The following is a 27,023-nucleotide window of genomic DNA, read 5'->3' on the forward strand; positions in this document are numbered from 1 at the left end:
CCAGCCATACACATGCCATGATTCATTCTCAAAGAGGACGATTTCAGCCTCTTAAAAAGCATTATGATTTTGCAGAGAATAAAGAATAAATGTCCTTGGTAAAAGGACATATCTAGACCAGATGTAATGCAACTGTCATTGGGCTATAGGGAATGCCATGCACGTAGAAGGCAGGGTGAATTGTGCCCCTGGAGTTGTGTAACAAGGGACAGATGCCATGAAAAACCATTTACTTGCTAAAATCCAGCACTGTGGAGGTGATGAAGCAGTTGAAGCCGTTTTTGTGATCAGTTCACTCTATGGTATACTGTTGTTATTGTGTCTGCACTTTTGTTCTGGCATGTTTGCAGAATTACTTTTTGGACGGATCAAGTAACCAATAATTTGAGCAACAATTTAACAGTAACTTTTTAGAGCGAAACCTTACCAACCAAATACCAGAATGTATTTAAAAAATATTCTGCTAATATTCATAACTATCTTGATAGCCTTTGCTGTGGGGTTTGGGCCATCCTCTGTCTTTCAAGCTGTTATAAATGATATTTTTTGAAATGGGAATAGCATAAATTGGTCAGGTAGAGAGTTCTATAGAAGCTCCTTCTGTATTCAGCTTATGACACTCATGGCGGTAGTATGAATTCAGATCTCAGGGTCATTTATTATCCATGGAAAGTTAATTTGAGATATTGGAACTTTTAAACAGTGTTTGTTTATTGTGCTAATGACGATCTATTACTAAATCTCATTTGAAATGCAATTAATTACCTTCATCACCTTGCTAAAGATTGACATTAATCTTCTGTCCTATCCTGTTAGTTCTGTTGACATAGAGGGAGATGGTCACAATGATGGGAAGGAAAGAGCAGAGAGCAGGGGAATCAGCAAGCAGTGACTGCTATTATTTTATTGAATGGTTCTTTTATCAAAATGACTGCAAGAAAATTCTTAGAATACCAGTATCATCACACAAACCTAAATTCATAAGGCTTCCTGCAGTTGAATCATATTTTTAAAGTTTAGCTTGGGGTTTTCTATTATTCAGCTCACTGGTGTTGAAGCAATTTTGTTGACATTTTCTGTAAGTGGATTAGGCTTGCAGTCATTTGCCCAAAGCAGACAGATGGCTTCTTAAACAGAGCACCCCCGTAGGAACCTATCGTATGGTATCTTCAGAAATAAAACAGGTCTGTCACAAAAGATAATGTTTGGCATTAATTTCTTTTGGTGACAAATGATTTCAGTTCATTTTTACTTTCTCCGCTGGCTTAAATGAAACAGCTGTTTTACATTTTTTATTCCAATAGGAGCAACGCTTTTGTGTTTGACACTGAACAATGTTGTAGTCTCTACATTATGAATAAGAAAATAAGCTTTTGAGAGGGGAGAACGATGCCTTTTGGGTTTCCCCAAGGAAAGTTGCCACATTAATGCAATTGTCATTTATTGGACTAATGAGTAATGCAATCCTGGCTTTTATTCCGTCGCATTTTATTCTCTCCACTTTGTCAACTTGTCTTTTTAAGTTTCAAAGTGTTTTTGTTTCCTCACATTTTTACGAGGCAAAGGACAGTGGACTTATCTACAACATTGTTATTTCTGTTTATATAATAGAATATTAATTGCTAACCATCATTAGAGTTTTCCACGTATGGCAGGCATTGTTCTAAAGAATTTAGATGTATTATCTCTCTTAATCTCACAAAAAATCTATGAGGTGAGTACAATGATTATATCCAGTTTATGGATGAGGAAACTGAGGCACCCAGTAATCTTGCCCAAGGTCAAAAAGCTAGTAAGTCTTGGAGCCAGGATTTGAGCCCAGCTACAGTAAGAGTGGAGCTCATGCTGTAAATTCACTTGTAAGAATGGTGATATGGTTACGATTCAAAGTCTCTAGTCTAGATTGTTATTCTGCGAGAGAAATGAGGAATCCTTAGAATCAGATTTATTTCTTCATCACTCCTGGGGTTCCACTCCTCAGCTTGTGTGTTCTGCCATCTTGGGCAGCCAGCTTATGTGGAAGGCTTGTGGGGGCTCATGGGTGCTGCAAGGAGAAATCGGTACAGGGGCCCTGAGAATCGACTGATGAGGCCTCACATTAGTAGCATCTTTCAAAATCTTCAGCGGATGCCTGTCATGAGTATGATTCTTTAATAATGTTCTTTGTGGCTCTGATCCGTCAGGGCTTATGATGATACCTTTGAAGTGAAAACTAGTCATTTTTTCCAGCACTTCTCCCACTCGTGAATCCTCTATCATTGCTTTTGTATTTCAATTTTCTGAAACTCTGACTCAGATTAAAATTACTAACTGCCTCCAAACCCTGTACCCACACTGAAGACAAAAGCTAGAAATCGGGGCGGAGCAAGATGGCCGAATAGGAACAGCTCCAGTCTCCAACTCCCAGCACGAGCGACACAGAAGACCGGTGATTTCTGCATTTTCAACTGAGGTACTGTGTTCATCTCACTGGGGAGTGCCGGACGATCGGTGCTGGCCAGCTGCTGCAGCCCGACCAGCGAGAGCTGAAGCAGGGCGAGGCATTGCCTCACCTGGGAAGCGCAAGGGGGAAGGGAATCAATCCCTTTTCCTAGCCAGGGGAACTGAGACACACAACACCTGGAAAATCGGGTAACTCCCACCCCAATACTGCGCTTTAAGCAAACAGGCACACCAGGAGATCATATCCCACACCTGGCCGGGAGGGTCCCACACCCAGGGAGCCTCCCTCATTGCTAGCACAGCAGTCTGTGATCTACCGGCAAGGCAGCAGCGAGGCTGGGGTAGGGGCGCCCGCCATTGCTGAGGCTTAAGTAGGTAAACAAAGCTGCTGGGAAGCTCGAACTGGGTGGAGCTCACAGCAGCTCAAGGAAACCTGCCTGTCTCTGTAGACTCCACCTCTGGGGACAGGGCAATAACAAACGCAGCTGAAACCTCTGCAGACGCAAACGACTCTGTCTGACAGCTTTGAAGAGAGCAGTGGATCTCCCAACATGGAGGTTGAGATCTGAGAAGGGACAGACTCCCTGCTCAAGTGGGTCCCTGACCCTGAGTAGCCTAACTGGGAGACATCCCCCACTAGGGGCAGTCTGACACCCCACACTGCACAGGGTGGAGTACACCCCTGAGAGGAAGCTTCCAAAGCAAGAATCAGACAGGTACACTCACTGTTCAGAAATATTCTATCTTCTGCAGCCTCTGCTGCTGATACCCAGGCAAACAGGGTCTGGAGTGGACCTCAAGCAATCTCCAACAGACCTACAGCTGAGGGTCCTGACTGTGAGAAAGAAAACTATCAAACAGGAAGGACACCTACACCAAAACCCCATCAGTACATCACCATCATCAAAGACCAGAGGCAGATAAAACCACAAAGATGGGGAAAAAGCAGGGCAGAAAAGCTGGAAATTCAAAAAATAAGAGCGCATCTCCCCCGGCAAAGGAGCGCAGCTCATCGCCAGCAACAGATCAAAGCTGGACGGAGAATGACTTTGACGAGATGAGAGAAGAAGGCTTCAGTCCATCAAATTTCTCAGAGCTAAAGGAGGAATTACGAACCCAGCGCAAAGAAACTAAAAATCTTGAAAAAAAAGTGGAAGAATTGATGGCTAGAGTAATTAATGCAGAGAAGGTCATAAACGAAATGAAAGAGATGAAAACCATGACACGAGAAATACGTGACAAATGCACAAGCTTCAGTAACCGACTCGATCAACTGGAAGAAAGAGTATCTGCGATTGAGGATCAAATGAATGAAATGAAGCGAGAAGAGAAATCAAAAGAAAAAAGAAGAAAAAGAAATGAACAAAGCCTGCAAGAAGTATGGGATTATGTAAAAAGACCAAATCTACGTCTGATTGGGGTGCCTGAAAGTGAGGGGGAAAATGGAACCAAGTTGGAAAACACTCTTCAGGATATCATCCAGGAGAACTTCCCCAACCTAGTAGGGCAGGCCAACATTCAAATCCAGGAAATACAGAGAACGCCACAAAGATACTCCTCGAGAAGAGCAACTCCAAGACACATAATTGCCAGATTCACCAAAGTTGAAATGAAGGAAAAAATCTTAAGGGCCGCCAGAGAGAAAGGTCGGGTTACCCACAAAGGGAAGCCCATCAGACTAACAGCAGATCTCTCGGCAGAAACTCTCCAAGCCAGAAGAGAGTGGGGGCCAATATTCAACATTCTTAAAGAAAAGAATTTTAAACCCAGAATTTCATATCCAGCCAAACTAAGTTTCATAAGTGAAGGAGAAATAAAATCCTTTACAGATAAGCAAATGCTTAGAGATTTTGTCACCACTAGGCCTGCCTTACAAGAGACCCTGAATGAAGCACTCAACATGGAAAGGAACAACCGGTACCAGCCATTGCAAAAACATGCCAAAATGTAAAGACCATCGAGGCTAGGAAGAAACTGCATCAACTAACGAGCAAAATAACCAGTTAATATCATAATGGCAGGATCAAGTTAACACATAACAATCTTAACCTTAAATGTAAATGGACTAAATGCTCCAATTAAAAGACACAGACTGGCAAACTGGATAAACAGTCAAGACCCATCAGTCTGCTGTATTCAGGAGACCCATCTCACACACAGAGACATACATAGGCTCAAAATAAAGGGATGGAGGAAGATTTACCAAGCAAATGGAGAACAAAAAAAAGCAGGGGTTGCAATACTAGTCTCTGATAAAACAGACTTTAAACCATCAAAGATCAAAAGAGACAAAGAAGGCCATTACATAATGGTAAAGGGATCAATTCAACAGGAAGAGCTAACTATCCTAAATATATATGCACCCAATACAGGAGCACCCAGATTCATAAAGCAAGTCCTTAGAGACTTACAAAGAGACTTAGACTCCCATACAATAATAATGGGAGACTTCAACACTCCACTGTCAACATTAGACAGATCAACGAGACAGAAAGTTAACAAGGATATCCAGGAATTGAACTCATCTCTGCAGCAAGCAGACCTAATAGACATCTATAGAACTCTCCACCCCAAATCAACAGAATATACATTCTTCTCAGCACCACATCGTACTTACTCCAAAATCGACCACGTAATTGGAAGTAAAGCACTCCTCAGCAAATGTACAAGAACAGAAATTATAACAAACTGTCTCTCAGACCACAGTGCAATCAAACTAGAATTCAGGACTAAGAAACTCAATCAAAACCGCTCAACTACATGGAAACTGAACAACCTGCTCCTGAATGACTACTGGGTACATAATGAAATGAAGGCAGAAATAAAGATGTTCTTTGAAACCAATGAGAACAAAGATACAACATACCAGAATCTCTGGGACACATTTAAAGCAGTGTGTAGAGGGAAATTTATAGCACTAAATGCCCACAAGAGAAAGCAGGAAAGATCTAAAATTGACACTCTAACATCGCAATTAAAAGAACTAGAGAAGCAAGAGCAAACACATTCGAAAGCTAGCAGAAGGCTAGAAATAACTAAGATCAGAGCAGAACTGAAGGAGATAGAGACACAAAAAACTCTCCAAAAAAATCAATGAATCCAGGAGTTGGTTTTTTGAAAAGATCAACAAAATTGACAGACCACTAGCAAGACTAATAAAGAAGAAAAGAGAGAAGAATCAAATTGACGCAATTAAAAATGATAAAGGGGATATCACCACTGACCCCACAGAAATACAAACTACCATCAGAGAATACTATAAACACCTCTACGCAAATAAACTGGAAAATCTAGAAGAAATGGATAATTTCCTGGACACTTACACTCTTCCAAGACTAAACCAGGAAGAAGTTGAATCCCTGAATAGACCAATAGCAGGCTCTGAAATTGAGGCAATAATTAATAGGTTACCAACCAAAAAAAGTCCAGGACCAGATGGATTCACAGCTGAATTCTACCAGAGGTACAAGGAGGAGTTGGTACCATTCCTTCTGAAACTATTCCAATCAATAGAAAAAGAGGGAATCCTCCCTAACTCATTTTATGAGGCCAACATCATCCTGATACCAAAGCCTCGCAGAGACACAACAAAAAAAGAGAATTTTAGACCAATATCCCTGATGAACATCGATGCAAAAATCCTCAATAAAATACTGGCAAACCGGATTCAGCAACACATCAAAAAGCTTGTCCACCATGATCAAGTGGGCTTCATCCCTGGGATGCAAGGCTGGTTCAACATTCGCAAATCAATAAACATAATCCAGCATATAAACAGAACCAAAGACAAGAACCACATGATTATCTCAATAGATGCAGAAAAGGCTTTTGACAAAATTCAACAGCCCTTCATGCTAAAAACACTCAATAAATTCGGTATTGATGGAACGTACCTCAAAATAATAAGAGCTATTTGTGACAAACCCACAGCCAATATCATACTGAATGGGCAAAAACTGGAAAAATTCCCTTTGAAAACTGGCACAAGACAGGGATGCCCTCTCTCACCACTCCTATTCAACATAGTGTTGGAAGTTCTGGCTAGGGCAATCAGGCAAGAGAAAGAAATCAAGGGTATTCAGTTAGAAAAAGAAGAAGTCAAACTGTCCCTGTTTGCAGATGACATGATTGTATATTTAGAAAACCCCATTGTCTCAGCCCAAAATCTCCTTAAGCTGATAAGCAACTTCAGCAAAGTCTCAGGATACAAAATTAATGTGCAAAAATCACAAGCATTCTTATACACCAGTAACAGACAAACAGAGAGCCAAATCAGGAATGAACTTCCATTCACAATTGCTTCAAAGAGAATAAAATACCTAGGAATCCAACTTACAAGGGATATAAAGGACCTCTTCAAGGAGAACTACAAACCACTGCTCAGTGAAATAAAAGAGGACACAAACAAATGGAAGAACATACCATGCTCATGGATAGGAAGAATCAATATTGTGAAAATGGCCATACTGCCCAAGGTAATTTATAGATTCAATGCCATCCCCATCAAGCTACCAATGAGTTTCTTCACAGAATTGGAAAAAACTGCTTTAAAGTTCATATGGAACCAAAAAAGAGCCCGCATCTCCAAGACAATCCTAAGTCAAAAGAACAAAGCTGGAGGCATCACGCTACCTGACTTCAAACTATACTACAAGGCTACAGTAACCAAAACAGCATGGTACTGGTACCAAAACAGAGATATAGACCAATGGAACAGAACAGAGTCCTCAGAAATAATACCACACATCTACAGCCATCTGATCTTTGACAAACCTGAGAGAAACAAGAAATGGGGAAAGGATCCCCTATTTAATAAATGGTGCTGGGAAAATTGGCTAGCCATAAGTAGAAAGCTGAAACTGGATCCTTTCCTTACTCCTTATACGAAAATTAATTCAAGATGGATTAGAGACTTAAATGTTAGACCTAATACCATAAAAATCCTAGAGGAAAACCTAGGTAGTACCATTCAGGACATAGGCATGGGCAAAGACTTCATGTCTAAAACACCAAAAGCAACGGCAGCAAAAGCCAAAATTGACAAATGGGATCTCATTAAACTAAAGAGCTTCTGCACAGCAAAAGAAACTACCATCAGAGTGAACAGGCAACTGACAGAATGGGAGAAAATTTTTGCAATCTACTCATCTGACAAAGGGCTAATATCCAGAACCTACAAAGAACTCAAACAAATTTACAAGAAAAAAACAAACAACCCCATCAAAAAGTGGGCAAAGGATATGAACAGACATTTCTCAAAAGAAGACATTCATACAGCCAACAGACACATGAAAAAATGCTCATCATCACTGGCCATCAGAGAAATGCAAATCAAAACCACAATGAGATACCATCTCACACCAGTTAGAATGGCGATCATTAAAAAGACAGGAAACAACAGGTGCTGGAGAGGATGTGGAGAAATAGGAGCACTTTTACACTGTTGGTGGGATTGTAAACTAGTTCAACCATTATGGAAAACAGTATGGCGATTCCTCAAGGATCTAGAACTAGATGTACCATATGACCCAGCAGCCATCCCATTACTGGGTATATACCCAAAGGATTATAAGTTATGCTGCTATAAAGACACATGCACACGTATGTTTATTGCAGCACCATTCACAATAGCAAAGACTTGGAATCAACCCAAATGTCCATCAGTGACAGATTGGATTAAGAAAATGTGGCACATATACACCATGGAATACTATGCAGCCATCAAAAAGGATGAGTTTGTGTCCTTTGTAGGGACATGGATGCAGCTGGAAACCATCATTCTTAGCAAACTATCACAAGAACAGAAAACCAAACACCGCATGTTCTCACTCATAGGTGGGAACTGAACAATGAGATCACTTGGACTCAGGAAGGGGAACGTCACACACAGGGGCCTATCATGGGGAGGGGGGAGGGGGGAGGGATTGCATTGGGAGTTATACCTGATGTAAATGACGAGTTGATGGGTGCAGCACAGCAACATGGCACAAGTATACATATGTAACAAACCTGCACGTTATGCACATGTACCCTACAACTTAAAGTATAATAATAATAAATAAATTAAAAAACAACAACAACAACAACAACAAAAGCTAGAAATCAAAATATCAGCGCAAGGATAGTATTTATGTCTGGGACATTCATGAAGTTCTATCAAGAAATTCTTTTGTAAACCAAAGAAGTCTTAAGCTAATTTTTCTTTTCTGCATTTCTAAGATCTATTTGATGACATGTGCACCATATCATGTAATGTACCTAAATTAAACAAAACACACACACACACAAATAAACAATATAGTGATTAAGAAAAACAACTCTTGGCCCGGGAAGCCGGCATTATTAGTTATTTGCTTCACACTTGTTTCTTGTGTGAACCTGGGCAATGTTTTTTTTGTTTGTTTGTTTGTTTTTTTAGCTTTCTTGGGTCCATTTATTCACCTGTAAAGTAACAAAAGCAGTCCTTTGAATAGCTCAGAAATTTGAAATAGTTACTAAGAACTGTTATTTAACAGAACTCAACGATACTGTCACTAAAAGACACTTCATTGTTTTCCACTTTCAGTGTTTCTTTCAGTATAAATGTCAAGGAAACAAAATAAATCCTAAATAGAGAAAACATAAGGAAAAATGGAATGTGTTAGGCAATTTGGTGCTGTGCCATAAAGGCGGTAACCTTCCAGAACACTCTCCCATACCATGTATATCTGTATCTGTAAGACTGGAGGAGGATTCTTGCCTCTCCTCCAGGCAAGTATCAAAAAAATCCTTGTACTGCATTTCACTGATCATAAGATGCCAAGAAATAAATGAAGATGCCTGCTCATCTTGCAAATCATAGCTCTCTTGTTACATTCTGTGGGAAGGCTTGTCTAATCTCCTAGTCCTCACAGCAATACATTCTTTTCCCTCCAGTACTTAGCATAATTTAGGGTTAGATATAATTTTATTTTTGTGGTTATTTTATATATACCTGTATCCCACACTAAACTTAGGTTCTGTAGGGGCAGGGATGATGTCTGTGCTCACTTTTGTACTCCCCAGAGTCCAGCCTGGTGATTCTCAATGAATCACCAGTACTGCCCCCTAGGGTGTGTTCTGGAAAATTGTGGAGGTTATTGGGAGGATTCTCCTGCTATTTATTGGAAACAGACAGGAATATTTGATGTCATGCTCTGGGCAGGACAGTACAACATAATGAAAAATTGCCCTGTGTCCTGCAAGATTTCCAATAATTCCTGCCTGAGTAAACCCTCTATATTAGTCCATTGTCATACTGCTATAAAGAACTACCTGAGACTGGGTAATTTATGAAGAAAAGAGGTTTTATTGACTCAGTCCTCCATGCTGCACAGGAGGCGTGCCTGGGGAGGCCTCAGTGAACTTACAGTCCTGGCATAAGGCAAAGGGGAAGCAAGCACGCTTCACGTGGTGGCAGGAAAGAGCAACAGCTAAGGGGAAGTGCTACACATTCAAACAACCAGATCTCCTGAGAACTCACTATCACAAGAACAAGTGGGAAATCTGCCCCCATGATCCATTCACCTCCCACCAAACCCCCTCCCGCAACACTAGGGTTTACAATTCAACATGAGATTTGGGTGGGGACACAGAACCAAACCGTATCACCCGCTAAAATGCAAATCAGAATACTTTAGTGTATGATATTAATTAATTATTATTATTTTTTACAAGAAGTTGTTTGAAGGCCAGTACTTGTGTAAAAGGTAGTTATTGAGAGGTATGTCTAAATGAAATAAAGACATTGTTTCCAAACTATTGAATAATTTACTCACCTTGGGTATTTTGTCCACTTGATCGTATAATTGCTACACAGTAATATTGGAACAAAGTGGAAAGAGAGATAATGGTTTTAACTTGATGCTTTATTTTTTATTATTGATAATCCATGGTAGGCATCCGCCTGGGTCCCACAAGGTATCAGCTGATATTATCAATCACAAGAAAAATGGCCTTTGAAGTACTTTTAAAGATTTGGCAGTTTTGCTGGGCATGGTGGCTCACGCCTGTAATCCCAGCACTTTGGGAGGACGAGGCGGGTGGATCACCTGAGGTTGGGAGTTTGAGACCAGACTGACCAATATGGAGAAACTCCTTCTCTACTAAAAGTACAAAATTAGCTGGGTGTGGTGGCCCATGCCTGTAATCCCAGCTACTCGGGAGGCTGAGGCAGGAGAATTGCTTGAACCTGGGAGGTGGAGGTTGCTGTGAGCCAAGATTGCACCACTGCACTCCAGCCTGGGCAACAACAGCAAAACTCAGTCTCAAAAAAAAAAAAAAAAAAAAAACAGGTTCAGTAGTTTTGATGTGGTGTATGGACATTATTTACTTCCTCATTTATGGGATTATCAGCTTTTTCTTTCCACAGTGAAGATTTGTATTTGTCTTGGCATGTTATGCCTACCTTAATTGAGGTTGTTTCTTTCCTACTTTTATTCTATGCAAATACATCCATTCTATTGCCATTATTTGTTTTCTTACTAGTGTCTATCTGTACATTTGCATTGTCATTTTTCTATAAATATGTATTTTTTGTGTGGAATGGCATCTGATCTTATTTCTCTTTCATATCTAATTGCATTCATATTAAGTAGAGGCATCTGCCTACTTCAGGTTTCTGGTGTGCCTGCCTGACCATTCACATAAGGTAATACATGTTATTTTATTTTAAATGACCATTCCCTTTTTCTCCTTTATATTATAGCTAGGGTATTATATCTACTTTATTTTAATAAGAAATAAATAGGTTATATTATCTATGAATTTAAGTTTAGGGTAATAAAGGAAACCTTACAAAATATTTGTTTCAAAGGGTTGGTTTTGATAGGTTGAGAACCACAGGCCAAAGTCTGGTATACAGTAAGTGTTTAACAAATATTTGTTTGCTGGATAAGTGAATGAAATGAAAACTAAGGTGCAAGTCCTCATTAATAGTTAAGAGAGACCACCATTGTTCCCAGAGTACAGGGAAGAGATGGGTGTATCTCAGTTCACATATACTTAGCTTTGAACAAGGTATAACAGGGGCAATAAATGGGAATTTGAAACATTAAATTTAGTACTTTTTTTTTTTTCCAAGATGGAGTCATGCTCTGTCACCCAGGCTGGAGTGCAGTGGCGTGATCTTGGCTCAATGCAACCTCCGCCTCCCGGGTTCAAGCAATTCTCCTGCCTCAGCCTCTTGAGTAGCTGGGATTACAGGCGCCCGCCAACACACCCAGCTAATTTTTGTACTTTTAATAGAGACGGAGTTTCACCATGTTGGCTGCGCCTGGCCCATACTTCTTTGTTAAGCTCTGGTCACCAAGTGCATCTCAATGCAGTGGGTTTTATTGAGTGATACAGATGTCTTCCTCCAGTAACAGGACCTGTTGTCAGCATTGTTGCCACTGGATTATTAATAGGTTTTTATTATATTATTATTAGTGAGTAGTGTTTAAATAATGTTGAAAGACTTCACTTATATGTAGAATTCTATATATACAAGGACATAAAAATTGTCTCCTTATATTAAAACTATTTTTAAAAACATGGCTAATACAAGGGTGTTTTGCTTAAAATGCAGTCATTACTATTTTGAAGTAACTGGAGTCCTTCATTTCTTCAACATTCAAGTTAGTTGACATTTCTTGATAAATAAAGCTATTGTAACAAAGAAAGCTTGATAAGAAAGCTATTGTAACAATGCAGGTGTTATTTGAGAAGGAAATGTGGGAAAAGAAGATCTTTCAAATTTAACTTTCAAATTTAATTTTCATTATGTTGAATTTTAACAGGGTATGATTTCAAAAATTTTTGAGCCTTTCATATGGCTTATTAAACATGTCATCTGCTACATTTAACAATTTTCTGGGGACTCTTTGGCATTAAATTATTCTTAACATTTCTTTAAAGTGTCTTCTATACTTTATAAATTATTTTTTCTTGAGAATTAGATTCTCAGGAACTAAAAAGATGTATTTATATTCGGTTTCCATAGTTTTCAGAGGCATTCAAATTAATCAGAGTTCATGACCAATCCTAAAATACATGTTTTACATAACTAATTAAAAAATGAACTTTATATACAGTTACAAAATCCAGTGTCTCAGGTGAGCATGTCCAGTGTAATTCTCTTCACGTTCCTATACAGATTATTTTTATTGCATTATATAATAAAGATTTGAAAAGCAGAGTTTCACTTGTTTTGGGTTTAGAGTTTCAGAAGAATAACAGATAAAGCTTCATTCAGCCAAGACTGTTAAAACAGAACTACTCTACGACTATCCATCCATATTTCTTGAGTATTCATGGAGTAAAAATTTAACTTTTTAAATAGCAAGTAGAAGGCAGTTGAAATATTTGGTTGCTGAGGTGTTGCAAAACAATAAATCTGAACATTGATGACTTAGTGCAGTGGACACTTCTATTTTTGTGCAAAATTAAGGTATTTTATATGCAATTTCCTAATAGCTACACCTTTGTGCCTTTTAACTCTTGTTAACATCTTGTATATATTTCCTTCACAGATAGGCTTTCATTCTAAAGAGCAAGAATTCCAGGCCATCTTTAATAACTTCACCCAGTATTCCAAACAGTGTAACATACCAAGAGTGTAACATCAAAAAAAAAAAAAAAAAAGTCTGACATGATATCAAAACATTTTTGATCTGTTGTTTTAATTTCTCAAATGGAGGACATTGTAGCAGTTGTTTTTACCTCTTCGGAGCAAAGGAGTAAACTTCTTAAATGATAGAGTCGCAAAGGATGGTTTTTGAGTTAGTAAGATGGCAGTTGTGCATAGCCCTCCACAGTATGGTCCACCAGTGTGGTCCACCAGTGGACCAAATAAAGAACTACTCATCCCACTATGATGTCCGTGACTGGTTTCTACTGCAGCACTGTCCAAGGGTGATTCCACTGTGGGTATGGATTCTCTCATGGATAAAAGAATATCAGAAAACTCAGTCTGCTGATGAGTGTGGGCTGAGAAATACCCACACGAGTTGACCTGTGGACAGAGCTGCATTTGTTTATGTGTGTAGTTTTGTATATGTGAGGGTTTTACTATTCCCAGAGTCCCAATTAGCGGCTTTAAATATTTGTGTTGTGCTCTGAAACAACCCACTCATTTCCTTTACATGTGATGAGAACACTAGTTATGATGTTCTCCTGCTCTTTTGTGTACTAATATCACAAGGGACAGTGCGGTTCATGGGAAAAGTGGTTGTGAAGGAGCCAGGGATGTCTTTTGTGAATAATTCTGCCAGATTTGTAGCCAAAACCATTTTCAGTGGTGGTGGGAGGAGGACTGCATTTCTTGGTAAAAATGGAAGTCACAGAAATGCTAAACAGCTTTTGATGGATTATAAGATATATAACTAAAAGATAATTTACGTGTAGAATTCTACCCTATTTTATGGTTAGGATATAATGAGATGTGTGTGAATTGGTTTATGTTTAGTATATTAAGTGTTCAATAAATGTTAGCTGCTGTTTAGTGTTGTGACAATATTTCTTGTCAGTAGTAAATTTATTAGTAGTAATCAAAATTGTGGAGATACATCACCACAGCAGTGCATGGCAGCCCAATTTGCAATCTAAATTGCATCAGTTATTTCCTGATTTCTAGATAATGTATTTTAATTATAAGTTAATGCAGCTGGAAAGATTTAATAAGGAATGCTTAATGTTTGTTTTTTAAATATTCACTAATCATCACTCATTTTAAATTCAGAATTTCTATAATGATCTCTGTGGCTTTGCATGAGTCCATGTCACTTTCTAAATGTGTTGGACCTGCCAATGGAGCCTTACATCCAGAAGCCAAATCACTGTGGAGGCTAAATGGTGGACATTGCTCTTGGGAGTTCTGTTAGTCTTGTTGTCCCATCAGCATCAATCTACCTGAGCTGCTCTCTATTACCCTTACTTTCTTTTGAGTTAAAGCATCCTTCTCTTTTTTTTTTTTCCTGAAGGATCTGCAGTACCAGAGGATACTTCAAATCCCCATGAGATTGCTAGTATAGAAATGCCGGCAGCAGCTTGACATTTTTTTTTCAAGTTGAGTGTTCAGTGATCAACTCATACATTAATTCTGCATTTCATGTCATAACAACCCTAAACTTATTTTAGTATACAAGAAGTGTTTCCATTTCTATATCGCCAAAGAAAATGAATTCTCCCGGGGTTCCTCTTCTTCCCCTAAGACCTCTGTTTAGGGAGAATAAGATTAAAACACTTTCTTAAGAGTGACTTGTTAGATTATTTTTTAAATACATACTACAGACAAATACCTTTACATGGCTTGGCTGACCTGAATATCGTGGGGCGTGTCGGGGGATGGTTTGGGGATGAAACTGGATCAACCTCGGATCACCAGGCATTAGATTCTCATAAGGAACACACAACCTAGATCCCTTGCAGGTGCAGTTCACAATAGGGTTCACACTCCTATGAGAATCTGATGTCTCCGCTGATGTGACAGGAGGTGGAGCTCAGGCAGAAATGCTCACTCACCCACCGCTCACCTCCTGCTGTGCAGCCTGTTTCCTCACAGGTCACAGGGGCTGGTATCAGTCCATGCCCAGGGCTGGGGATACCTGCCATACCTAATACATTTTGGAGGAAATGATATACAGGACAAAGATGTTTAGAGGGAGATCTGGTATAAGCTGGCTGGTTAAGAGAAGTCTGGGGGTGTTTGTGACAGAGTAGAGAGAAAGAGATTGCTAGATGATTAGGGAAAGTTGCTGCGTATAAAATGGGAAAAAAGCCAGCATGCCAAAGGAAAATGCCAGGGTGGTGGTTGTTAACAATCAAATTCGCCCTCTCTACGATTGTCACCAGAATGTGTCTTTTCTGGTTCTGGTGCCTTGATTAGGAAGATCCAAAGAAGAGATGCAGGTTGTGATTCCTTGAACCACAGAACGGAAAGATGACTGCTATTTCTCCTTCACAAAAAAAGAGAAAACAAAAGTTTATATCGGTGTTTCAGTGTACACTCTTCACAACATAGCCTTTCATGTTTGCTTCTTTCAGTAGTTAATAGTTTAACGACTTTTTTCCGTCTGTATGGGACAGCCAGTGTGTGTTGTCTCCAGGGTTCTCAGGAGATGATGTAGCTGTGTTAGTTATGCCCTGGTACAAACTGTTTTCTCCCATTGGCCATTGTTTTCTACAGAGACTGACTTCTATTTGCCAGAAATGGCACAGTCTGGCATTTGGATGCCACCTCATAGAACCAATGAGACGACATTCTGGATTATTAAAATATGTTTCATGCAATGTTGTGGGAAAAGGGGATGTGAGAACTTTGTGCATTAGTAGGATAAAATGATGGTTTTGCATGTTTCACTGTTCTCTTGCAATTAGGAAAGTTGCCAGTTTTTCTACTGCTATGCTTTTAAAATGCTTGATGAAACTTTCAAAACTAAATGAAAAGGAAACACTTAAAAGTAATACTCTGAAAATGAAGGAGGATATAATCTCATTACTAATAGATTATTTTTAAAGGAATCTTTCCATTTGTAAAAATAGTAGTACATATACATTATACATATCTCTGTAAAACAGACTCCAGTAGATGCATTTTAAATATTAGTCAAATCCTTAATAAAATATAGATAGTACCAAGATACTTATTATATATAGTAGCAGATAATGTTAACCACTTTCCAAATCACCTTATAGCATTGTGACTCCTATACTTATGATCATTTAAATCATAAAGAGCCCTTCAACATATTGTCTTTAATCTTAGAACTGTGAGGAAGGCTGAAGGATATTTTCATCATTTTTGCAGAAGAGAAAATGGCCCAGATAAAAATTGGTGGAAGATGCTCTGACCCTCGTCCCCGCCAGTGTGTTCTTGCTCTGCCCTGTCTTCTGATTCCGGATGCTATCTCTAAGTTGTGTCAGGCTGTGTCACATGGGCAATACTTTTCTTTTTATCTGCATTGCTTCCATGGGTAACAATGAAGGTTACGTTTAGGGTGCGTTGCAGAGAGTGCCTGCTTTGCTGTTAAAAGATGCCTATCAGGTAGTGGTTAAAACCACAGACCCTGGAGCCAGCTGCTGGACTTTAAGCTCCAGCTCTACCACTTAGCAACTGTGTGACTTTGGGAAGGGTGATTGTGCTCTGGGCCTCAGTTTTTTTAATCAGTAAATTGAGAATAATGAAAGTACCTATCTCATAGGGATGTTGTAATGAATGATTGAATACACATATATAAAGCACAAAGAGTGACCACACCGAGCAAGTGCTTCATATGTTGGTCTGTTATTATTATTGCTGAAGAGTTGCACTTTTCAAAGTGGATGTGACTTCGCTTATTGTTTTTTAACTTTATGTTCTGGGATACATGTGCAGAACGTGCAGGTTTGTTGAGCAGACTCATTCATGATGTCTAACCTGTTTAAGAACAGACTTCCCAAAGTCTGCTGGTATAGTGGATGTTTTTTCTTTAGAAAATATATCTCTCACTGACAGAGTCTTTAGGCTCTAATCTCTAGTCTTTAGTCTCAGACTAGATTGTGAACATGGTGTGGGGAATAGAGCACTGATCCAGGAGGCTGAAGGCCTGAACTTTAGTCCCAGCTCTGCTATTAACCAGCTGTGACCTTGGGCCAGTCAATTAACCTTATCAGGCTCAGCTTCATTTCTCCTCATGAGAAGGCAGAACTATCCACCTCCAACTCTTCTTTCAAAATCCCATGCCATAATTGATGTACTTGAGAAGAAGTCCGCTTTAACACAAACATCAGGCAAAGCCCAACTATTTAATCATCCCATATAATTAAAAGCTGCTATTAGAAGGATTTAGCTTTTTTGTTTTGTTTTTTTTTGTTTGTTTGTTTGTTTGTTTGTTTGTTTTTACAAAGGATAGAATTGGCAGGTGCACGTTTAGGTTTTGAGAAATAAAATATTCCAAGCTTTTGTAAAATACAAGTTTCTTCGTACATCCTAAGGAAAAAACATTTATCAAATTAAAAATATAGAATGGCCTTTCATAAAATAGGTGAATTATCCTTTCTCTGACCCTCTGCTTTGTAGAATAATGCTCCAGCAATCGTCATAACCCCACATCCTCCATATTGTCCTTTACTTTCAAGGTCACACTTTCAGGCACTGCCGTGAGAATGGAGAGGAGAGGGAAGAAGCTACTTCCTCCTCTGTCTATGCACCGTAGACACCTGTCCCCACTCCCCCACACTCAGTCCTTCAGCCGTTGGGCCAGTACCAGCATATGCACTTTACCATTGTAACAATGAAGTAAAATAAGAAATAAAAATAGCAGGAAAAGAGCTCTGTTGGGCACTGATGTAAATGACAGCTAATGTGTTCCTGTAATCTTCATTTCCTTTTTGTTTTGATTAACATGTTGAGCTTCTGTAGATTCTTCTTCTCCATCTGCCAGGTGGGAACATTGTCTTCAGGATGACGGGAAAGGCAGAAGTAGTGTGGGTAACTAATAATTTAACAACAGGCAGATTGCAAGGATGACCCAGTATATTAAAAACCAGCTCACCAAGCATAAGGGTATGTGACTTTACAGAAGACACTTTGCTTCGTAAGCTCTTGTACAGAGGGGGAGATTTTATTTTCACTTCTTTAAGGAAGAGCTTCTTTCCTTGTTTTCTCCCGAGACTAGGAATGCTGGATCTGGGTGGGGTAGGTATTGCAGCAGTGTGCAGAGTCTCACACCATGTGGTGATGGAAGAGTTGATGTCCTCAGCACATAAAGAGGAGGGTTCCTCACAACAAGAATCTCAACAGACTGCCAGGAACCACAGCCAGTTGGTCAGGCTCAGGTTGAGGTACTTGGCTTAACAAGCAAAGTCACTTAATAATGTTAGAAAAGAACCTTGGGTTAAACCCTGGAAAAGTGAGCTTGTAGGTCTGGGTCTGTTTCCTTATTCAGCAATGGGCAGTAAGGACACAGAGTGATGTCACTCAGCACATTCCCGGCCCATAACTGTCTTCTTTCATGCCTATTTTTTTCTGTTTGTAGGGCCAAGGAGATCTGTTGAAGAATGCCAAGAATGAAGCTTTAGAAAACATGAAGCAGATCCAGCTGGCATGCTTGTCCTGTGGACTGAGTAAAGCCCCCAGCAGCAGTGCTGAGGCCAAGAGCAAGCGAAGCCTGGAAGCCATAGAGGAGAAGGAAAGCAGTGAGGAGAATGGGAAGCTGTGACTGGGCATTATTGACACGTTCACCCATCTTATCAAGGACTCTGGTTTCTCATTCTTGTTTTCTTTCTTTAAATGTTTTAGAAGTTCACAAAATCATGCCCTCTATGGGGTATTGCATATAGATATTTTCACAATGTCAGTAGTTTAGTGTAGTTAATTTATCTAAATTAAAGCCTTTAGTATCAGTATTTTAAATTCTGAGACAAGTGTCAACACCCCTGTGTGGATGCCTGTGGAAGAGGGTGTGTGTGTGTGTGTGTGTGTGTGTGGGTGTGTGTGGCAGAGAGAGAGAGAGAGAGAGAGAGAGAGAGAGAGAGAGAAATTCTGTTACAATGTATTCCGTGTTGCATTATTCATTTAGTGAGTTATTCCTTGATCATTTTGGGACAATTGTGTTCATCTGAAATTCTGAAGAGCACTTACTGTAACCTGTCGCTGTGTTTAATTTTACTTCTCTGCCTTTGACATTTAATTTAGTGATCATAGCATAGTTTATTATTGAAGGAAGCCAAATTTATCAAAGCATAGATGTTTTGGTAGATTAAATATAGATTAGAAAAATTCCTAAGAATCAGAGTAGAAATAAAAGTGAATGAAAGATTAAACAGATGATCAGAATTTCTAGAAAGATTAGCAAAGTCATTTCTTCAGTTAGAAAACTTTAAAAAATATTTATTAAATAAAATCAAATTTTAGGAAGTTTTCTGTAGTCATTTACTAAGCATATTATTTCACTAGAAAAGCTGATCATAGGTGAATTTATACCTACCTGTGTGGTACTCTGAAACACACTGAAAGCTCTGTTGCAATTAGGATTTTGATGTGACAATAATATTGTTGTATAATTTCAAGATTTGTAGGAAGGTCTCATTCTTCCAAACTGAGAGTCTAGCACTCATTTTCTGTAACAGATATGGCAGCTTAGAGGTCTTGGCTTTATTTGTTTGTAATTTAGGGTACTAAATTTAAATTTAAAGATATTGTTCAAAGAATATGATGTCATCACATTGAGCTGATATAAATTCTGTGGGTCAGATAATATCTTTGTGATAATTGAAGAACTAACCATTTACCAAACATCTATGATATAACCCTAACACACGCAGAAAAGCATATGTGCAAAAAGAAATGACAAATTAGGGTACATTTATAATTGCATCTAGATAATTTTTACCCTAATGTCTTCATAAAGTACTTGAGTGTAATGTTTGTTACCTCCAACAGAACTAGATGTTCTATGGTTATGAAAGAATATATTTATTTAAAACATTGCTTTTATTTTGAAAAGCTTCTTAATTAATTTGATTAACAAATATGCTAATTTGGGGAAACCTAGAGAAGATAATTGTTGAAATTTTGCAAATATAAACATCTCCTATAGCTTCTGTGTTAAGTTATTTCTGACTTCTTAACACTATTACGTTCATGTTGCACATTACTGAAAGAGTAAAGATATGATAAAAACACTTATTGTTTTCTTTTATTGCAAATTGAAAAAGCAAAGCTAATGAAAATGAGTTACTACATCAAAAATATCTTAAAGAGTTTGCTATTTCCATGGACCAGATATGATGAAATTATTCCCTGGGTTTAAAACTGGGCACTCGAGGAGGAGGTACCTGAAGTCATTTGAAGGCAAGTTTCCAATGATACTACAATGACCTGAAAAAATTTCTTTACCCTCTATTATATTTAACTTGCTGGTGGGAGGAATAGTGGAATGCAGTTGTTAAGCCCTTTGCGGTGAAAAAGAGGTTCTAAAGACAGAAACAAAACCCACCTCACATCAGCTGATTGGTTGATTTTACTAGTGTACCTCTTCATCTACTTGAATTCCATTTGGTAAATCCATGTCTTTACTGGATATACGGTTAGGCGAGAAGAGAAGATAAAGGATGGCAAATGCTCAAACGATATTTATACATTTATTTACTCCAGAGTCAAATCCAATCCTTGGAAGTAGCTTCCCTAGTTTATTTTATTTGTCCTAGAGCTCTACTCACACTTAGGACCTACCCAACACTTCTCGAAAACATAACATGGATTCTGCCTCATCTGATGCTACTGCTGGCAGTGGGTCGTCAGCCATACTCTGCTTCATTCCACTGGGTGTCCTTGCTAGATGAGGAGTGAGATGTGGAGCAAGGAGGAGCTTTGGATTCTGGGAGTGGAGCAGTGGCAAGGGAAAAGTCTAGCCTCCTGTGATGTTGCTGTCTCCAGATAGAATAGCAAAACAAACAATGTTTTTGTGTGTGTATTATGCCTCCATGACATTGTTACATTCTATGAGGAGCATCTGCCTCCTTTCTAGACTTGAACTGTGGTAGAAAAAGCCCCCTTCTCTCTTCTATCTACTTAGATTTGGTGATGCTAGGAACGTAGTGTTTTAGATATTAATTCTATTTTTATTTATTCATATTTACATCACCAATGGGATCTGAGGTGGTGATGATAGGTATTATCACTGGCATTTTACAGGTGAGAAAGCCCAAGGCCATTGAGGTATAAATGGAATAACTGATTTTGAACTCGGGTCTGTCTGATTTCATGTGCAAGATTATATACTTAGTGATTTTGATTTTAAATTTATTCTCAACATTTTAAACCAGACTATTAACTCTTACCTTTATAACTACAGATACAAAGAGCTGTATCATTTATTTTCTGAATATAAAATATCAATGGTCAATATAAAAATACAAAAATAGAGAACTATATACAACAGAAAAGCAAAATTACCCACTATTAACATTTTGATTTATATCCGTTTAGACACTGTTTAGAGTTTATACATACATGTAAATATGCTTTTATTTTAACAAAATTGAGATATTATATAAACTGTTTGTAGCAGGGTGTTTAAAATTTTAACAATATGTTATGGATATCTTTCTATGTCAATAAATGTGTATTTACATTAGAGTTCCAAGCCTTTGAACTGAATCTAGTCCAAAAACAATGTGTTTTATTTGGTCATTGAACATTTAAAAAAATGTTTAAGCAATAGACAGCTTTTGAAATTCAGAAAATGTTACGTACAATTCAATGTCCTGCGTGTTTTAAAATACTCGATAATCTAACAACAGAGGACACCTCCCACTCCCCACCTCACAACCACCACACATATACTTTCTTGCTTGGCATCAATTAATTGAAACTGCCCTCTCCAAAAGGGGCATATGCTGTCCAGTTTTCTAGAGAGTCTTTTCATTCATTTATGTTACATCTGGACCCTGTGGACATGATAGGTGGTGAAACTTGATGAAAATTATCATTTATTGAGAGGCAAAATGAGAGAATTGCTTGAGGCCAGGAATTGAGACTAGCCTGGGAAACAAAGTAAGACTTTGTCTTTAAAAAAATTAAAAAAAATTTAATGATCATTTATAATAATTACATAGTATCTTATTATATGGCTTACCAGAATATATTTAACCGATCTCCTATTGTTAGACTTTACTCACCTAATATCTTGTTATATAAACATTCCAGTAATAAAATCAATTTTTGCAAAGTTGTTCAACTTTTTCTTTGGGATACATTTCTAAAAGTGGAATTCTTGGGTCAAAGGATACAGAGATTTTTTGTTTTGTTTTGTTTTTGGTTTTTAGGGATTTTGAGATACATTGCCAAATAGTCTCTGGAAAACTTGTTCAATTTAAAACCCCACCAGGAGTTTATGAGGGTGCTCAAATCTTTGCTAATGATAAATTTAATTTTTCTTATTTTCGTCTTTGCCAATCTTCTAAGTTACAAAAATCTTATTTCTCTTTATCTTTAATCTAGAATGAGATTGGATGCATATTAATATGTTCATTGACTCTAAATAATCTCATTAAAAGTAAAAACTTTCATACTCCAAAGGATACTACCAAGAAAGTGAAAATAGAAACCACAGAACAGGTTTGCAGGTCATATATCTGATAGAGACTGGCGTCCAAAATTTATAAAGAACTATTACTTATTAAAAAGAAAACCAAATTTTTAAAAACTGGACAAAGGATTGGAATAGACTTTTTTCCAAGAAGATATGCAAACAGGAAATAAGCACATAGAAACATGCTAAAGATCATTAACAACTAAGATCGCATAAATCATAGCCACAATTAGATATTACTTCACACCAAATAGGTTGGCTATAATAAGAAAAAGACAGATAATAACAAGTGTTAGCAAGGATGTGGAGAAATTGGAACCATCCTACCCTGCTGGTGGAAATGTCAAATAGTCCAGCTGCTTTGGAAAATAGCTTGGCACTTCCTCAAAAGGTTAAAAAAACACGGAGTTACCATATGACCCAGAAATTCTACTGTTAGATTTCTACCCAAGAGAAATGAAAATATATGTGCACACAAAAGCTTGTACACAAATGTTCATGGCAGCATTATTTATAATAGTCAAAAGTAGAAGCAATCCAAATGTCTATCAACTGATGAAAGGATAAACAAAAATTATATATTCATACATTGGATTACTCAACAATAAAAAGAAATGAAGTACTGATACATGCTACAAGAGTATACCTTGAAAACATTATGCTAAGTGAAGGAAATCAGGCACAAAGGCCACATATTATACAGTTCCATTTTTATAAAATATCCAGAATAGGCAAATCAATAGAGATAGAAAGTAGACTAATGATTGCCAGTGGCTGTGGAGGTCTGGGAGTGACTGCTAATGGGTATGAGTTTTCTTATTGGTGTGATGAAAATGTTCTGGAATTAGAAATAATGGTGATGTTTGTTTACATAATTTGTGAATGTACTAAAAGCTATTTAATTGTATATTTTAAAGAGTGAATTTTATGGTATGTAAATTATCTCAGTAAAAGGGTTATGAAAGGAGAAATAAAAAGAGAATTTAAACAATGAACAGGGTATCAGAGAATAGTGAAATAGCTTCAAGAATCTAATATATATGAAACTGGAGAGAAGAGCAGGAAAGAAGAAAATTTGAAGAAATAATGGCTAAAAAAATTCTCTTTTGTAATGAAAACTATAACCCCAAGATCCAAGAATCTCAAAAATTTCAAGGACAAGAAACATGAGAAAAACAAGTTAGTCTGTTTTGTGCTGCTGTAATAGAATGTCACAGATTGTGTAATTTACAAAGAAAATAAGTTTATTTGGTTTACAGTTCTGGAGGCTGAGAAGTCCAAGAGCATGGCTTTGGCATCTGCTGAGTGTAATTCCATGCCAGAAGGGGAAAAGGTGGAAGGTCAAGAGAGCCCATATGAAGGAGGTTTTGCTATTATAACAAAGTCACCTCCTCTACAACTACCCCACTCCAATGATAACACCCTTCATGAGGGTGGAGCCCTCATGACCCAATTACCCCTTATTTGGCCCCACTTCCCAACGCTCTGGCATTGGGAATCCAATTAAGTTTCCAACACATGAGTTTTGGTGACACCTTCAAACCATTGCAACAACCAAGGCATATCATAGCCAAATAGTTCAAAAGTAGTGATAATGAGATAATCGTAAAAGCAGTCAGTAAAAAAAGACATGCACAGAGAAAATAAGAAAGATAGCATATGTCTTATTGTTACCATGCAAATGAGATGCCAGTGGAGTAACTTCTTTAAAGTATTGAAAATGAAGCAAAAACTGTAATCCTAGAATTCTATACCCAGTAAAAATGAATTCTAGAATTCTATACCTATTCAAAAATGAAGGTTATACAAAAATTTTTCAAAAGTTGAATTCATCACCAATAGACTTACATTATAAGAAATGTTAAAGGAAATCCTTCAGGCTGAAGGAAAATGATTCCAGGTCAAAATATGGATGTACAAAAACAGATGAAGAGAGAGAGCTAGAAATAGTAACTGCAGGGATAAATATGGCTGGCCCTTTGTATCTAGGGGTTGTGCATCTGTGGATTGAACCAATAATGGATTAAAAATACTTTAAAAAATCGATAAAAATAACAACACAAAATTAAATACAAATAAAAATACAGTATAATTATTTACATAGCATTTACATTTAATTGGGTATTATAAGTAGTCTAGGGATAATTTAAGGTATACAGGAAGACATATAAAGGTTATATGCAAACACTATGTTATTTTATGAAAGAGACTTGAACATCTAAGGATTTTGGTATTTGCAAGGGGTAAATGGGGCATTTGCAAGCGGTGAATGAGGAGGCCTGGAACCAATCTTCTGCTGATATTGAGGTACAACTGTAAAAGGTGTACTACTTAAATCTCTTATTGTATTGTAACTTGTATAAGTAATGAAATTAAAAGGCAGAAATTGTCAGACTGAATGAATAAAATGAAAAGGCCAAATAATATGCTGCTTACAAGAAATGCAATTCAAATATAAGGACACAATTAGTTTAAAGGACAAGAATCGGAAAAGATACACTATGACAACACAAGTCAAAAGAAAGCTGCTGTGGATATATTAATATCAGATGTAGCGGATTTCAGAGCAATGAATATTGCCAGGGATAAAGAAAGGTATTACATAATAATTAAGGCATCAATTAATCAAGAAGATGTAATAATCCGAAGCATTTAGGCAACTAATATCAGAGCTTCAAAATACATGAAGCAAAAACCAGTGGAATTGATAGGAGAAACACACAATTACACAATTATAGTCAGAATTTTCAATATCTTTCTCAATAGAGAGAACAACTAGACAGGAAATCATTAAGGATATAGATGATTTAAATTACATGATCAACTACCTCGACATAATTGACATTTATGGAACACTCCACCACCAACAGCAGAGTACATATTATTTTCAAGTACACAGAAAGCAGTTACCAATATAGACCATATTCTGGATCATAAAACACATCTCAATAAATTTAAAAGAATTAATGTTATATAAAGTATGTGCTCTGACCACAAAGGAATTAGAGATCAATAAAAGAAATATTTTTGAAAAATCTCAACATATTTGAAAACTAAATAACTCATTTCTAAATAACTCCTGTGTCAAAGAAGAAATTAAAAAGGAAATCAGAAAGTACTTTGAATTTAAGTGTCAAACATCAAAATTCATGGGATAACACTAACACTATACTTAGGAAATTTATAGCAATTAACACCTGTATTAGAAAAAAAGAAATTTCCCAAACCAAAGACTTCCATTTTCATCTTAAGAAACTAGAAAAAAGAGAGAAAATTAAGTTCAAAATAGAAACAAGAATAAAGATTAGAGTAGAAATAAGACAGAAAACAAACAATAGAGAAAATCAATAAAACAAAAAGGTTGAATTTTTGGGAGGATCAATAAAATTAGTAAACCTCTAATTAAACAAAGAAGAAAAGGAACACTCAAATTACAAACATCAAGAGTAAGATCAGACATCATTTCAATATTGAATCAAAAAAAGGAGTGAGAATATATCACTCCAAATTTTAAGGATATTAAAAGGATAGTAGACAAACATTATGAAGACTTTCTGCCTATAAATTCTACAACTTCATGAAATGGGCAAATTGCTTAAAAGACACAAATTGCCAAATCTGAAAATGGTGAGTTAAATAACTCAGACAAAAAGTACATGCTGTATGTCCAGTAATATACATTTCTAGAAACGCAAACTGATGAATAGTAACAAAAAGTAGATAAGTGGTTACCTGGGGTCAGTGTGGAATGGGGAGGGTGAGATTACAAAGTGGATAAGGACATATTTGGGAATAATATATATGATTATTATTGTGGTGGTGTTTTCACATGTTAGACATATGTCAAAATTTAAATTGTATACTTTGAATATGTGCAGTTTGTTTTATGGAATTATATCTCAATAAAGCTCTTAGAAATACATAGGAGCACCTCTAAGTTAATAATTTTAAGGCAGCTTTTAAAAAATATAATAATTGGCCAGGCACGGTGGCTCACGCTTGTAATCCCAGCACTCTGGGAGGCCGAGGCAGGTGGATCACAAGGTCAGGAGATCGAGACCATCTGGCTAACACGTGAAACCCTGTCTCTTCTAAAAATACAAAAAATCAACTGGTCATGGTGGCAGGCACCTGTAGTCCCAGCTACTTGGGAGGCTGAGGCAGGAGAATGGCGTGAACCTGGGAGCAGAGCTTGCAGTGAGCTGAGATCGTGCCACTGCACTCCAGCCTGGGCGACAGAGCAAGACTCCATCTCAAAAAAATAAAATAAAATAAAATAAAAATAAATAAAAAAGTTGAATTTGGCCGGGTGCAGTGGCTCACGCCTGTAACCCCAGCACTTTGGGAGGCTGAGACAGGCGGATTGCCCGAGCTCGGGAGTTCGAAGCCAGCCTAAGCAACATGGCAAAACCCCGTCTCTACTAAAAATACAAAATAAACGAATAAATAAGTTGAGCATGGTGCAGCCACCTGTAATGCCAGCTACTCAGGAGGCTGAGGCAGGAGAAT

General features: G+C 37.6%; 1 protein-coding gene across 2 annotated transcripts in view; it reads left to right on the forward strand.

Moving 5' to 3' along the window:
* LOC105468142 (phospholipase C like 1 (inactive)) overlaps positions 1-26,188 on the forward strand; it is a 361,134-nt gene extending 334,946 nt beyond the window's left edge. For both annotated transcript variants that reach the window (XM_011718177.2, XM_011718179.3), the window contains exon 6: positions 18,456-26,188. In XM_011718177.2, coding sequence (XP_011716479.2) covers positions 18,456-18,638 — 183 coding nt within the window. In that variant the 3' untranslated portion in view covers positions 18,639-26,188. The remainder of the gene's footprint in view (positions 1-18,455) is intronic.
* The last annotated feature ends 835 nt before the right edge of the window (positions 26,189-27,023 follow it).

The sequence above is a fragment of the Macaca nemestrina genome, chromosome 11, assembly GCF_043159975.1.
Source record: "Macaca nemestrina isolate mMacNem1 chromosome 11, mMacNem.hap1, whole genome shotgun sequence".
Lineage (NCBI taxonomy): Eukaryota > Metazoa > Chordata > Mammalia > Primates > Cercopithecidae > Macaca > Macaca nemestrina.